Source organism: Nerophis ophidion, linkage group LG28, assembly GCF_033978795.1.
Source record: "Nerophis ophidion isolate RoL-2023_Sa linkage group LG28, RoL_Noph_v1.0, whole genome shotgun sequence".
In the NCBI taxonomy this organism is placed as follows: domain Eukaryota; kingdom Metazoa; phylum Chordata; class Actinopteri; order Syngnathiformes; family Syngnathidae; genus Nerophis; species Nerophis ophidion.
This window is the reverse complement of record NC_084638.1, coordinates 21,600,043-21,614,793: the sequence shown is the minus strand read 5'-3', so window position 1 is coordinate 21,614,793 and position 14,751 is coordinate 21,600,043. Positions and strand designations below refer to the sequence as shown.

The 14,751-nt window shown below is 41.3% G+C and overlaps 1 protein-coding gene across 2 annotated transcripts in view; it reads right to left on the bottom strand.

The window, feature by feature from the left end:
• Positions 1-13,781, bottom strand: part of LOC133545163 (leucine-rich repeat-containing protein 52-like) — a 35,636-nt gene extending 21,855 nt beyond the window's left edge. The window contains exon 1 of one of the 2 annotated variants that reach the window (XM_061890535.1): positions 12,911-13,781. In XM_061890535.1, coding sequence (XP_061746519.1) covers positions 12,911-13,562 — 652 coding nt within the window. In that variant the 5' untranslated portion in view covers positions 13,563-13,781. The remainder of the gene's footprint in view (positions 1-12,910) is intronic. The other variant, XM_061890534.1, reaches the window with a different exon arrangement.
• Positions 13,782-14,751: the final 970 nt, after the last annotated feature.

Here is a 14,751-nt window from a genome sequence, read left to right as displayed (position 1 = left end):
CGTTGGATGAATTATTCCTTACTTATCGTGTTAAGCAATACCAGCTTATATTTATCTTGAGAGCCAGATGCAGTCATCAAAAGAGCCACATCTGGCTCTAGAGCCATAGGTTCCCTACCCCTGGTCTGGGCTCTACCCTTGTACAGTCTCCACCACGCTCTGACGAAAGATTGTACGCCTCCTCTTTTATTTTGATGTTCCCTGATTACATGGCAACCGCTGTTTCTAAGAAAGGGGGGGTCGTAAACAGCCATCACCTTTGGTTACAAAACAGTTCAAAGAAAAGATCGTAAACAGTTCAAAGAAAAGGTTGTAAAACAGTTTAAAGAAAAGGTGCCTGGAGCTTTGGAAGGTCCTGCTTTCTCTCCGCTATGTAGATCTCGAGTCAAGACAAAATCTTTCTGTGGATTACAATACACCAAAGAAACATAACACCTTCATGTTGCCTCCCATCCTACACAGTGGAGTTTTACAAGCCTTCTTATTGGTAGGATCAAAGACAGCTTTTGTCCTCTCACAGGGAAAGCTGAACTCAGTGTAACACAAAGTTTTGTAATAACTTACATATTATTACAATTATTCTGACACTTATGTGAATACATCAGATATATCAGATCGTAGGTGTTTTTTGTTTTTTTTTACCCTTTGCGTTCATATTTCTCTGTTTGTTACATTTTTGTTGCGTTTCGCTTGATTGTAAAATATGTCGATCGAGGGGGGGGGTGATGTTCATATGTTTTCAATATTTAGTGTTTTATCGTTCATAGTTAATAGTGTAAATAAAACATTCTTTATTTAGATGTGCATTCTAAGTGTCTCATTTAGTAAAAAACTATTTAAAATTCCATTCCGTTTTTTAAGGTTTTTAGCATTCAATCAGACATTATTGTGAGGTTTTTTATTAGTGTTTCTAAAAATCAAGATATACCGGCCACTAAACACCCTCTTTTCTCAAATTTTGGGCCCCCTAGTCAAAATAATTGCCCAGGCCTGGTCTGGAGTTTCTGGACTGAGAGGTGATCAGACAGAAGTGTCCTCCTCCTCCCTTACTGGCAGCTGTCACTTCAAGGGACTCCGCTCCAAATTAAGTTAGACAAAAGGCAGTGAGCTGCACGGAGCTAGGCCAGCTCTTTCAGGACTCCTTTCGGACTTGGAAATGCGCTGCAGGGTTTGTGCGTGAGTGGGCGTCCATGTGCATGGGAAACAGAAGCAGGGGATGCCTGTTTAGTAAGCATACAACGGTGCTGTTAGAATTATGACTGCCTGCTTTGATGAGTCACCCTATAAATAGCAGCTGGCCTTTTACATAAGTCCCTTTTCCAACGCGGGAACTTTTACAGGAACTTTCCCACGTTGCCCCTCTGTTTCAACCAAAAACTACCCGGATGGATTTAGTTCTTTGGGAACTTATTTTTTGTTTAGTTCCTGCCATCGAGCTGGGGACTTTTGGAAGGCTCCTAAAATCTTATCGGAAGCGGGCTGTGCTGTCGCACGGTGATTGGTTAAACCTGGGGTGTCAAACTCATTTTAGATCGGGGGCCACATGGAGAAAAGTCTACTCCCAAGTGGGCCGGACTGGTAAAATCACCGTGCGATAACTTAAAAATAAAGACAACTTCAGATTGTTTTCTTTGTTTAAAAATAGAACAAGCTCGTTCTGAAATTGTACAAGTCCTAATGTTGTTTGGGGTTTTTTTTTACACTTACATGTTGCGATTGATAGTATTCTACCTTTATTTGTCGTTATTTATATTTTCTGAAAAAATTATATGAATAAATTATCGGTCAACTCTTTGGTGTTAATTTTCAATCTATCAAGATAACTTTTTTTTTTTAATCATAATCAATTTACAGAGTGTTATTTATGTAGTTTGATCATTTTCCTTGACTGATGTACTAACATCATGTGGTTTATTTTGTACATATGTGGCCGCATCTACAAAGATACAAAGAATTGATATTGCGACATTCAGTGGACACATTTAGAACAGCTCTTTCTTTCATTCAAAAATTTCAAGTATATTTTTATACTTAGCAAACTCGTCCCGTAGGCCGGATAAAACCTTTTCGAGGGCCTGATCCGACCCTCGGGCCATGCTTTTGACACCCCTGCGTTAAACACAGTTAGGGGCGTTCCTAAAACCTTTTTTTGACATCAAAAGTGAACTGTTTACTTTATTGCATGTTGTAAAAGTAGTCCACTCCATTTTAGCCTCAACCCGAGAGAACAGAATGCTAAAGCTAACGCTAAAGCAGATGTGTTGGTGTTGTCGACGTGAGATAAACACTGATATTTAACATTAATTTATTGGTATTTACAGCTGAAATAGACCAAAAGTAATCGCCTGACCCTCATGAATTCCTCATTTACTGAACGTACGACTTTCTGACTGTTGGACATTGCGCACAAAAGTCTGACTTTTTATGAACAGTTTGGTATACCTGATTTCAAAATTATATCACCGGGTGAATGCTCCAAACATTCATACCTATGATTTTTTGCACCAAAATTAATCTATTCATTCTTATTACTTTTCATCCGATTTAAACCGTTCCAACTTCAAACTGTTCAGCCTATTTTGGAATCGCGGACTTTCCCTTGTCACGTTCCAAAAAGTCCCAGATTTTCCAAAATTCCAGGTTATCCAGGACAATCATGGGTACTTTAACTTTAACTTGAACTTTTTCCCATTCAAAATGAATTTTTCAAAATTCCACGATTTCCACATTTTTTCAACCGATTCAAACCATTCCATCTTCAACACATTCCACCGTTCTGGAAATTCCAAATACCCTTATTCCAAGTTCAAAAGAATTCCAGGATTTTCCAGAATTCCTGGTTTTCCAAAGCCCTATTTCCACCCTTTTTTCTGGGAACTATTCCTTCCACGTTTTTCAACCCACTTCAACCGTTTTACCATCAAAACATACCTCTTAATTGGGACAAAAAAACAAAGTTGTTTTACTTAACTGGAAAAATGTCCAGTTTTACCAAAATTCCATAATACAATTTCTCAATTCAACATGTTACTACTTCAACGTTTCTCATCCGATTTAAGAAATTTCAACACCAACCATTTGAAATCATTCAGACCATACAAATTTTTTACCATTAAAACATTTTTTTTTAAATCCCACTTTTCCTGAAATTACCAATTCTGTTCAGGATGTGTGTGTTCTACTTCAACAATTCTAAAAAAAAAACATCCCAGTTTTTTTTTTTGATTTTTTTTTCATTTTTGCTATTCAAAATAAATTGGTCATTTTTCAAACTTCCACAATTCCCACATTATTCAACCCATTCAAACCATTCCACCTTCAACACATTCAACTCATCCTGGACATTCAAACTACAATTTTTCCACATTCAACACATTTCCAGGGATTCCCGTTTTTTGGTAACCTATTTCCACCCTTAAGTTCAACTACTCCTTTCACATTTTTCAACCCATTTCAACCATTCCACCGTCAAAGCAGTCCCCATATTCAGAACAAGAAAAGAACAAGAAAAACTCCCCGTTTTCCCGTGATTCCAGGAATTTCTCAAATAAAAACTGTTACTAATTCAACATTTCTTGGCCCAACCAAATCAGCTGATTCAGGACGTTCCTGCTCCTAATAATGTTTAAAAAAAATCCCGCTTCACCCCAAAATTCTCACATTTCCAGGAAATTCCCATTGAAATGAATGGGACCTTTTTCCAAGTTGCACAATTCCCACATTTTTCAACCTATTTAAACCATTCCAACACATTCCAAACATCATGGGAATTCAAACTAACACTTTTCCAAGTTCCAAACCAAATTCCGGTTATTTTTTTTTTTTTACATGGTATCAGCTACTAAACCCCTCCTCCATACGTCTTCAGCCTGATTTGTCTGAACGACCCTGAACTATGAAATGTGTTGGGAACACAAACCACACACTTCTAAAGGAACCTACAATTCCTGAACTTTTGGTGGAAAAGGGATAATAGTCGCAAATCCGTACCGACATTTCAAGTAGTTCAAAATACAAATTGACAGCCCAGTAAATAAAAAAACAAAAAAAATAAAAGGACCAAAATCTGATGTTGGAGAAGAATCCTAATTAATAACACCTAACCCGAACCAGGGGAACCAAACATAGAAAATTCCGGGATGTAATACTGGGTTATTGCATTTTAGCCAGCAGATGTAAATAAATGAACACAGATGCGATAGCTTCCTGCTCGTTCTCCTCCTTTTATCCTTACGCTTATTATTGTCCTCATGCTCCAACAATGATACACCTTGATAACGTGATATCGTGTTTATCTGCACTCAAGCATGCCATGATAACATTTAAGTTAAGTTAAGTTAAAGTACCAATGATTGTCACACACACACTAGGTGTGGTGAAATTTGTCCTCTGCATTTGACCCATCCCCTTGATCACCCCCTCGGAAGTGAGGGGAGCAGTGGGCTGCAGTGCTGCCGCGCCCGGGAATCATTTATGGTGATTTAACCCCCAATTCCCACCCTGATGCTGAGTGCCAAGCAGGGAGGCAATGGGTCCCATTTTTTTTATAGTCTTTGGTATGACCCAACCCACCGATCTCAGGGCGGACACTCTAACCACTAGGCCACTGAGTAGGTTAGACACTTTAAAGGCCTGCTGAAATGAGATTTTCTTATTTAAAAGGGGATAGCAGGTCCATTATATGTGTCATACTTGATCATTTCGCAATATTGCCATATTTTTGCTGCAAGGATTTAAAAGAGAACATCGCAACTTTTGGTTGCTAATAAAAAAGCCTTGCCTGTACCGGAAGTAGCAGATGATGTGCGCGTGACGTCACGGGTTGTGGAACTCCTCACATCCTCACATTGTTTACAATCATTGCCACCAGCAGCGAGAGCGATTAGGACAGAGAAAGCGACAATTTCCCCATTAATTTGAGCAAGGATGAAAGATTTGTGGATGAGGAAAGTGAAAGTGAAGAACCAGAAAAAAAAAAAAGACGAGGGCAGTGGGAGCGATTCAGATGTTATTAGACACGTTTACTAGGATAATTCTGGAAAATCCCTTATCTGCTTATTGTGTTACTAGTGTTTTAGTGAGATTATATGGTCGTACTTGAAAGTCGGAGGGGTGTGACCACGGGAATGGTGACCGCCGGTGTGTCCGACGGAAACCACGTTTTTTCGACGAGGCAAGGCTGAGATTATTTTTTTCCCTCCTACTTGGTGTAAGCATCCGACGGACGGGGGCGGCCGGTGGGAGGAGGCAAGAGAGTCCACAGCTGCAGGAGGAACGACACAAGCTCTCCGCTCATGTCTACGGTAAGAGCCGAATGTAAACAAGGAAACACCGGCTGTGTTTGTGTTGCTAAAGGCGGCCGCAATACACCGCTTCCCAACTACATCTTTCTTCTTTGACGTTTCCAATATTAATTGAACAAATTACAAAAGATTCAGCAACGCAGATGTCCAGAATACTGTGTAATTATCCGATTAAAGCAGACGACTTATAGCTGGGATCGGTGCTGGATCAAAATGTCCGCTACAATCCGTGACGTCACACGCATGCGTCATCATAGGCGTCATCATAAGCATCATCATGCTCATTATTTTTCAACAGGATACTTCGCGCGATATTTAAAGTTGCAATTTAGTAAACTAAAAATGCCGTATTGGCATGTGTTGCAATGTTAATATTTCATCATTGATATATAAACTATCAGACTGCGTGGTCGGTAGTAGTGGGTTTCAGTAGGCCTTTAACACTCAGGGCCTGATTTACTAAGATCCAAACACCAGAAGCTAAACAGCATGTGGAATCTATAAAATAGTGTGTGCTAGGGTTGTACGGTATACCGGTACTAGTAAAATATTGCATTAATAATTAATCAAAAACGGTACTAAAAAAATGGCTTGGTACCCGGGCCTGGCGGCGCGCCGTCACGTCACGACATTGCTGGTTTTGCGAGCATAGGAGCATGTTCGGGAGTACACAATCACAGAGTACTTATAAGCAGACACAGTGTGTAGACAGAAAAGGGAGAACGGACACATTTTGGTCTAAAAACTAAAGATGAAGGTGAATTTATAACACTAAAACGCCCTCAGAAAGAGGTGCTTTAAGACATGGCTAGCTAGCTATCAGTGAACTTCCATTTGCAGTCGGCAGTGTTTTAACTACGTCTAAATCGATAATCCTCGCCTCCACAGTGACAAATTAAGTACGTTTCTTATAAGTATCAACCATACAGGATGAGGAATAGCTAAACATGCTTCCCTACACATCTTGGGAAGATACGATAGCTAACCGCTAAAAGCAAGCTAGCACCCTGAATGTAAAAAAATGACATGGGTGAATCTACAGCTGACATCCACTATAATGATACCAAGTACAATATTGTATCTAGTCGATACTGATATGATTACATCAATATTTTTTATTGTCACAAAATATGTTTTCCTGTTTTTAAGTTCATTTTGTCAAGTTCAAACACTGATGACATCTATTAAACAAGACAAAAAGCAAGGAATTAAACAGAGACAGAATTAAGTTTGGCTCAATAGAGGAGAAACGTCTGGGCTGTGCTCTTGTACAGTCTCCACCACGCTCTGACGAAAGATTGTACGCCTCCTCTTTTATTTGGACTTTCCCTGATTACATGTCAACAGCTGTTTCTAAGGGAGGGGGGGTCGTAAACAGCCATCACCTTTGGTTACAAAAGAGTTGAAAGGAAAGTTTGTAAACAGTTCAAAGAAAAGGTGCCTGGAGCTTGGGCAGGTCCTGCTTTCTCTCCGCTTTGTAGATCTCGAGTCAAGACAAAATATTTCCGTGGATTACAATACATCAAAGAAACAGAACACCTTCATGTTGCTTCCCATCCTACACAGTGGAGTGTTACAAGCCTTCTTCTCGGTAGGATCAAAGACAGCAAAGACAAATTTAGGTACCGGTACTAAAATATTGGTATCGGTACATCACTAGTGTGTACTATTAGTGGCCTTGTTGCGAGTTATCTATTAAGACTACGTGTGCAATTGAAGGAACTCTCCTGAAGGAATCAATAAAGTACTATCTATCCTCATGTGCATGTGTTGCTTAAAATATTACACAAGTATCATACAAAATACAAATACAATTGCAGCACAGACCAGCACAAATGTTAATAAAATAAAAAATAAATACATGTTTGCAGCACAAAACAGCACAAAAGTACCACAAACGTCTGAACATGTTTTAGGGAGATTATCATGGCCGGTTATGCATAATAACACATCAAGAACATAAAAAAAGTTAATAGTTAGACAAAAAAAAAATTGCAGCACAAATGTAGCACCAACATTTGGGACATGTTCGGGGGGATTTTGACAAGTTGGGGGTGGGGGCAGCTGGTTATGAATAATAACACGTTAATAACATGAACTATATTGTTAGATAAAAGAACATTATCAAATCTCCCCAAAAAGTACAAATGTTTAAACAGGTTTGGGGAGATTTTGACAATCTAATATGATCACGTCTCATTAAAAACATAAAAACTAAAACATTATAAAACTAAAATACTATAAAACTATAATACTTGGACAAAAAATAATTGCAGCACAAACCAGCACAAATGTTAATAACAAAAACAATACAATAGCACAAATTTATACTATTTGACAAAAACAAGCCCTAAAAGTTAGCCATTGTGACAATGGTTGCAAAATAATAACACGGTAATAACATAAACACTTTAATAGCTAATAACATAACAACTATAATGGATGGATAAAATAAATGTTTGCAGCACAAAAAGTGTCAGAAATGCCTGAAGAAGTTTAGGGAGATTCTGATGGTCGGTTGTGCATAATAACACATCAATAACATACAACAATATAATAGTTAGACAAAAAAAACATTTGGGACACGTTTTGGGGGGATATTGACAAGGAAGATGTCACGAAAATGTATTTTAAACACCGTAACTTTTTTTTTTACAGCACAAACCCGGGGCAGTTTTAATTTATTATTTACAATGATAAGGAGAGGCAACATTACACAGGTGCACAAAACTTGCATTGAATTGGATTTAAAAGCTTAAAAGTTGTTTCAAGTAAATACCGAAAATGTCACATTTTTTTGTCCAAATATTCTGCTTGGGGCCCCAATTTAGCCTGGGGTCAGAAAAAAGGTAAAAAAAAGTCAAAAAAACACAAATGTTTAAATAGGTTTGGGGAGATATTGACAATAACATGTTAAAAACATAAAAACTAAAATATAATAGAACTACTGTACTTAGACAAAAACATTGCGGCACAAACCAGCGCAAAAGTTAATAGCAAAAAATAAAATAACATACAAAGTATATTATGTTGAAACAAGTTTATGGGAGATTTTGCCAATGTAATAACATAAAAACTCTAATAGTTAATAGCATAACAACTATAATAGTTACATAAAATAAATGTTTGCAGCACAAAAAGTACCACAAACGTTCTGATGGCCGGTTATATACACATATATACACACACACACACACAGAAACCAAATTAAAACAAAAAATATGTTTTTTCCCCTCATCATTTCCATTTTTCATATATTTTTGAAAAATCTCCAGAGAGCCATTAGGGTGGCGCTAAATAGCCGCGTGTTGCCGACCCCTGCACTAAGAGCAGGTGGGTAAAGTGTCTTGCCCGAGGACACAACGGCAGTGACTAGGATGACAGAAGCAGGAATTGAACCTGGAACCCTTAAGTTGCTGACATGGCCACTCTACCAACCGAGCTACACAGCCCCTAAGTTTTGAAAAGTATTGAAATCATTTTGGTACCGGTACAACACTAAAGTCAAGTTTGATTCAAAAGTCCATCCATCCATCCATTTTCTACTGCTTGTCCCTTTAGGTCAGCAGCTGATATTGAAAAGTCGTTTTTTGAAAAGTATTGAAATCCTTTTGGTACCGGTACAACACTAAAGTCAAGGTTGAGTCAAAAGTCCATCCATCCTTCCATTTTCTACTGCTTGTCCCTTTAGGCAAGGGCGTAGAATTGTGTAGGGACGCTAGGGACACGTCCCTACCAATATCCAGCCGCTACTGTGTCGTCACTATCAATACAACCGCTGCCCGTAATGTTTAGTCAATGATTATAGCACAGAAAGGGTTAAATGTCGGTGTCTGCTAGAAGTCCCGCCTCTAACCTAAATATCACTCCCTGATTGGTTGCCGATTTTATGCTAACTTACGTGTGATTGGCTGTCCTCGCTGTCACTCCTTCTGCTTGTAAAAGCTAGCCTACATGCTAGTTGCTAGCGAGCGGACGAGAGGCAGTGCAACTCGGTGTAAGTTGGAAGTTGCAAGTAAGTGTAAGTTCTCAACATGTTGGGCATTTGTTGTTCCTGGCACACGGTAGCTAGATGGATTTTAATATCAGTGCTGTGATTTACATTGTGTTTGTGTCTGTTTGCGTGCGTGTGTGCTGTAGGTTTTGAAGGATGTCAATGAAAAGAAAACTGGATATAAGAGACTTACTTCTTTAGGAGTCAAAATGTAAGTTACTTCAAGGGTGTATAGAGGCTCAACAATATTGAATAATTCAACAATATATCACTCCAGTCACGCCCCTTAGAGTGCTATAATGAGCATATACCATGGACTGGAGTGATATATTGCTTTTATAAAACGTTTACCAATAAAGGCAATATGAAATAGGAATACTCAATCAATTCAATGTAGTTTTATTCAACCAGAAATACATATTATCCACTAAAATAGCCTCACTGTGGAAAAAATAGTCCAACCTATCCAGGCGTTAGCTCCAAATTAGCACTACATCTCGTCTTTTCCTCCGCTTTTTTTCAGGTGAAAGTCAATGCTCAGTCCCCTCTACCATTGTTAACCCTCCCCGGAGGTGAAAGTTAACCTTAAACATGTGAATTCAACTTCTTTAGTCCGTTTTTCAACATCGTAAAAACATCATCTGTCTTTTACTACGGACTGCAACAGTCCGTTGTCATGGATACATGACAACAACTTCCATTCATACCAGTCATGCGTGCCTGAAGCGGAGTGATAGCCTACGCTGTGATAAGGCTTTAGAATAGTAGCCGTGCTCAATATTTAAACCACGGTTAACAGCCAATCAGATCGCCGGATTTCATCTTTCCGTTTTATTTTTGAAATAATTTTTTAGTTTCATGTATTTGTGTAGATGTGAGCAACGGTTTGAAAATACCAATGAACAAAACTTTGTGGTGGAAATACAATAAAACCTCACTGGATGATCATGTGATTTTACAATTATAATATGAAGTAATATTCATATTTAGTAAAAGCCTTTCTGCTCAGGCAGTAACTGTACCATCAAGCTCTATGGTCATTGTCCTTAATGTATCTGTCATGCATCAACATCTTTTTTGCCAGCAATTCATTTCTGTTACAGACCGGCGGAGGCATGTGTTTGGCTCTTTCAAATAGGAACAACCAGTGGACACTAACCTGCTTGTATTTGAGTATTTGAGTATGGGAACGGCGTGGCGCAGTGGGAGAGTGGCCGAGCGCAACCCGAGGGTCCCTGGTTCAAATCCCACCTAGTACCAACCTCGTCACGTCCGTTGTGTCCTGAGCAAGACACTTCACCCTTGCTCCTGATGGGTGCTGGTTAGCGCTTTGCATGGCAGCTCCCTCCATCAGTGTGTGAATGTGTGTGTGAATGGGTAAATGTGGAAGTAGTGTCAAAGCGCTTTGAGTACCTTGAAGGTAGAAAAGCGCTATACAAGTACAACCCATTTATTTATTTATTAGTGACAAACATATTTACAGTACAAAAGCAGCAATAGAAAGAAGTAGATGAAGGGAAAAATTGTGAGTGGTTTAAACACAAGTTGGGGAAAAGATTATTACAGTTCATTGATGTTTATTTACAATGTTGTATTGCATGAATGTATTTCTGATGTTGTTGATGGACAGTAGGCTATGTTAATTGACAGTATGATGCACAGTTGCACTACAGCCCTCCACTAAAGAGTAGAGATGAGAACTATTCCAAGTTGTCTCCTTTGCTTTCATTTTAGTTGCTTTACCCTATAACAGGGGTAAGGAACCTATGGCTCTAGAGCCAGATGTGGCTCTTTTGATGACTGCATCTGGCTCCCAGATAAATCTTAGCTGACATTGCTTAACACGATAATTGTGAATAATTCCGCTGGAATTCACAGTGCTAAAAATAACGTTCAAAATATAAAATATTCTCATGCATTTAAATCCATCCATCCGTTTCCTACCGCACCTGTTCAAAAAGTCGCATTAATGGTAAGAAGTATTTTATGTCACGATGGGGGGGTCGCAGCTTGCTGCGGGGTTATTCTCCCAGGAAGGCAGACAGACTACTCGGGACATGGCATTTAGGTAAAAACATGACTTAATTTAAACTAAAAAAAGATAAAAACAAAAATTGCTCACAGCAGAGGCACAACTTGGGCTAAGGAAGAAAGCTAACGCATAAACAGACTATGAACATACATCAAACTTACTTGGCATGGCATGAAGCACTAAACTATGGCAAGGCATGAAACAAGTCAGCACAGAGCAAGAAAAGATCACATTGACGCCAGGGCGACTGACTGGCAAAGACAAGCTTAAATACTGCCTCTGATTAGTGCTTGGGAAGCAGGTGAGCAGGCATTTTCTCCACCAGAGACATCCATCCATCCATCCATCCATCATCTTCCGCTTATCCGAGGTCGGGTCGCGGGGGCAGCAGCCTAAGCAGGGAAGCCCAGACTTCCCTATCTCCAGCCACTTCGTCTAGCTCTTCCCGGGGGATCCCGAGGCGTTCCCAGGCCAGCCGGGAGACATAGTCTTCCCAACGTGTCCTGGGTCTTCCCCGTGGCCTCCTACCAGCTGGACGTGCCCTAAACACATCCCTAGGGAGGCGTTCGGGTGGCATCCTGACCAGATGCCCGAACCACCTCATCTGGCTCCTCTCGATGTGGAGGAGCAGCGGCTTTACGTTGATCTCCTCCCGGATGGCAGAGCTTCTCACCCTATCTCTAAGGGAGAGCCCCGCCACCCGGCGGAGGAAACTCATTTCGGCCGCTTGTACCCGTGATCTTATCCTTTCGGTCATGACCCAAAGCTCATGACCATAGATGAGGATGGGAACGTAGATCGACCGGTAAATTGAGAGCTTTGCCTTCCGGCTCAGCTCCTTCTTCACCACAACGGATCGATACAACGTCCGCATTACTGAAGACGCCGCACCGATCCGCCTGTCGATCTCACGATCCACTCTTCCCCCACTCGTGAACAAGACTCCTAGGTACTTGAACTCCTCCACTTGGAGCAGGGTCTCCTCCACCAGAGACAGGTGGACCAAATGAGTAATCAAGGAAACCAGACAATATGGTGGAAAAAAACAGGAACTTAAAGAGTCCAAAAGACAAACAGCACATGGCCAAGCAAAAACATGATCAACAGACATGACATTTTATTTATTATTGGTTAGCTTCAGAATAACAATGTTATGAAAAAGAATAAGAGACTTATTATACTCTAAAAATGTTGGTCTTACTTAAAAATGCACGCATTTAGTTGTATTCAGTGTAAAAAAAATATGATACGGCTCTCACGGAAATACATTTTGAAATATTTGGCTTTCATGACTCTCTCTTAGCCAAAAAGGTTCCCGACCCCTGCCCTATAACATCTGCATGACGTGAAATTATGATTGCTAATGTAAAAAAAAAAAAGTAAACTTTCAGAGTGCTGACTTGGGGCACTTTTGTGTCCCCACCAAACTCAAAATCAAACCTACTCCCTTGCCTTTAGGTCAGCAGCTGATATTGAAAAGTCGTTTCAAGTAAATACCAAAAATGTCAAATTTTTTATTCAAATATTCTACTAAGTCAAAAGGTAAAACAAAAAACAAAAAAATAATAAAAGCAACTGTACCTTGGAACTTGAAGCCCTCCAGGTGCACCCACAGGCAGAGCTCCTCCATGACGCACTCGCAGCTCCAGGGGTTCCCGCTGAGTCCCAGGGAGCGCAGGGCCGGCAGGGCAACGAGCGACGTGACGTTCAGCTCCGTCAAATTGTTCCTGCTCACGTCCAGAACCTGCAGGGCGAGATTTTCCGCGAAGGCGTCCGGGTGGATGTCGGACAGCTGCGGGTTGTCCGTCATCCTCAACATGATCAGGCTCGCCAGGGGGCCGAAGGTCCTGTCCTGGATCCGGGTCAGGGTGTTGAAGGACAGGTCGAGATAGGCCAGCTTCCTTAGGTTCCCGAACGTGGACTGGGAGACCTCGGTCAGGGAGTTGTTGCTGCAGTCCAGGTAGACCAGGTCCGAGAGGTAGTTGAGGGCTAAGGGCGGGAGCTCCGCGATGAGGTTGTCGGAGATGATGAGCTGCCGGGTGGCCAGCGGCAGGTCCGCCGGGAAGCGGCTCAGGTGCTGCCCGGCGCACTGGACCACCAGCTGGTCGTCGCACACGCACCTGTCCGGGCAGCCCGACGACAGCAGCGGGGACGCGGGCACCCCCGCGGAGACCAGGAAGAGCACGACGGCGAGCCGCAGCGGGTGCGCGCTCTGCTGCGGGGCACGACGCATGACACCGTCCGGGGCTTCATGCAGCCCGCTTGGAGAGATCCACGCACGCTCACATTCTATCACCTACCTCGGGATAGGAGGGTTACTTCCACAGGGTCAAATGTTTAGAGCTCATCCCGTCAGGACTGTTATTGCTGGGTCGGATCCACGTACGGCTGCGTGCGTGCGCGCTCACAACGGTTGTGATCGTGCACGCCGGAGAGAGGGCAGTCAAAGACCGAATATTCAGTGTCATGCGTGGATTTTGTGTGCGTTCGCATGACCTAGATCGAAGGTCTGCAACCCACGGCTCCAGAGCCACATTCGGCTCTTTAGTAGCTCTCTGGAGCTTTTTCAAAAATATGTGAAAAATGGAAAACGATGAGAGAAAAAATACTTTTTGGTTTTAAAGGCCTACTGAAACTCACTACTACCGACCACACCAGGGGTAGGGAACCTATGGCTCGGGAGCCAGATGTGGCTCTTTTGATGACCGCATCTGGCTCTCGGATAAATCTGAGCTGACGCTGCTTAACTCGATAAGTAAAGAATTATTCCACTTGTAATGAAAAATAACCTTCAAAATATAAAACATTCTCATGCATCTTTATGTTCAAGAAGTTGCGTTAATGATAAGAAGTTATTTATTATTGGTTAGTGTGGGGCTTGCCCTCTTTTGGGTTCTTCAGACCACCAAGCACCGACATGAGAGCCTGTTTCAGGGTTACAATATTGTTTTATTTTTCAATAAGTCTCTCAGTTGCTTTCCAGCATTTGTCTTTTTCTCTTTCGTTCTCGCTCGCACTCCGGCTCCAGCCCCTACCCTGTCAGGGTGATTAGATAACCAGGGACCAGGGACCATCTACGCACCTGTCGCTGATTTCAAGGCCAGTCCCGGCAATACCCCGCTTCTCTGCAGGCCCGCAGGCCACGCCCCTCCACAGTTAGCTTCAGAATATTAACGTTATTACAAAAAATTCGAGACCTATTATACTCTAGTAATGTTGGTCTTATTTAAAAATGCACGCGTTTAGTTGTGTTCAGTGTTGAAAAAAAAATGATATGGCTCTTACGGAAATACATTTTAAAATATTTGGATTCTTGGCTCTCTCAGCTAAAAAGTTTCCCGACCCCTGACCTAGATCGAAGGTCTGCAACCCACGGCTCTAGAGCCACATTCCGCTCTTTAGTAGCTCTCTGGAGCTTTTTC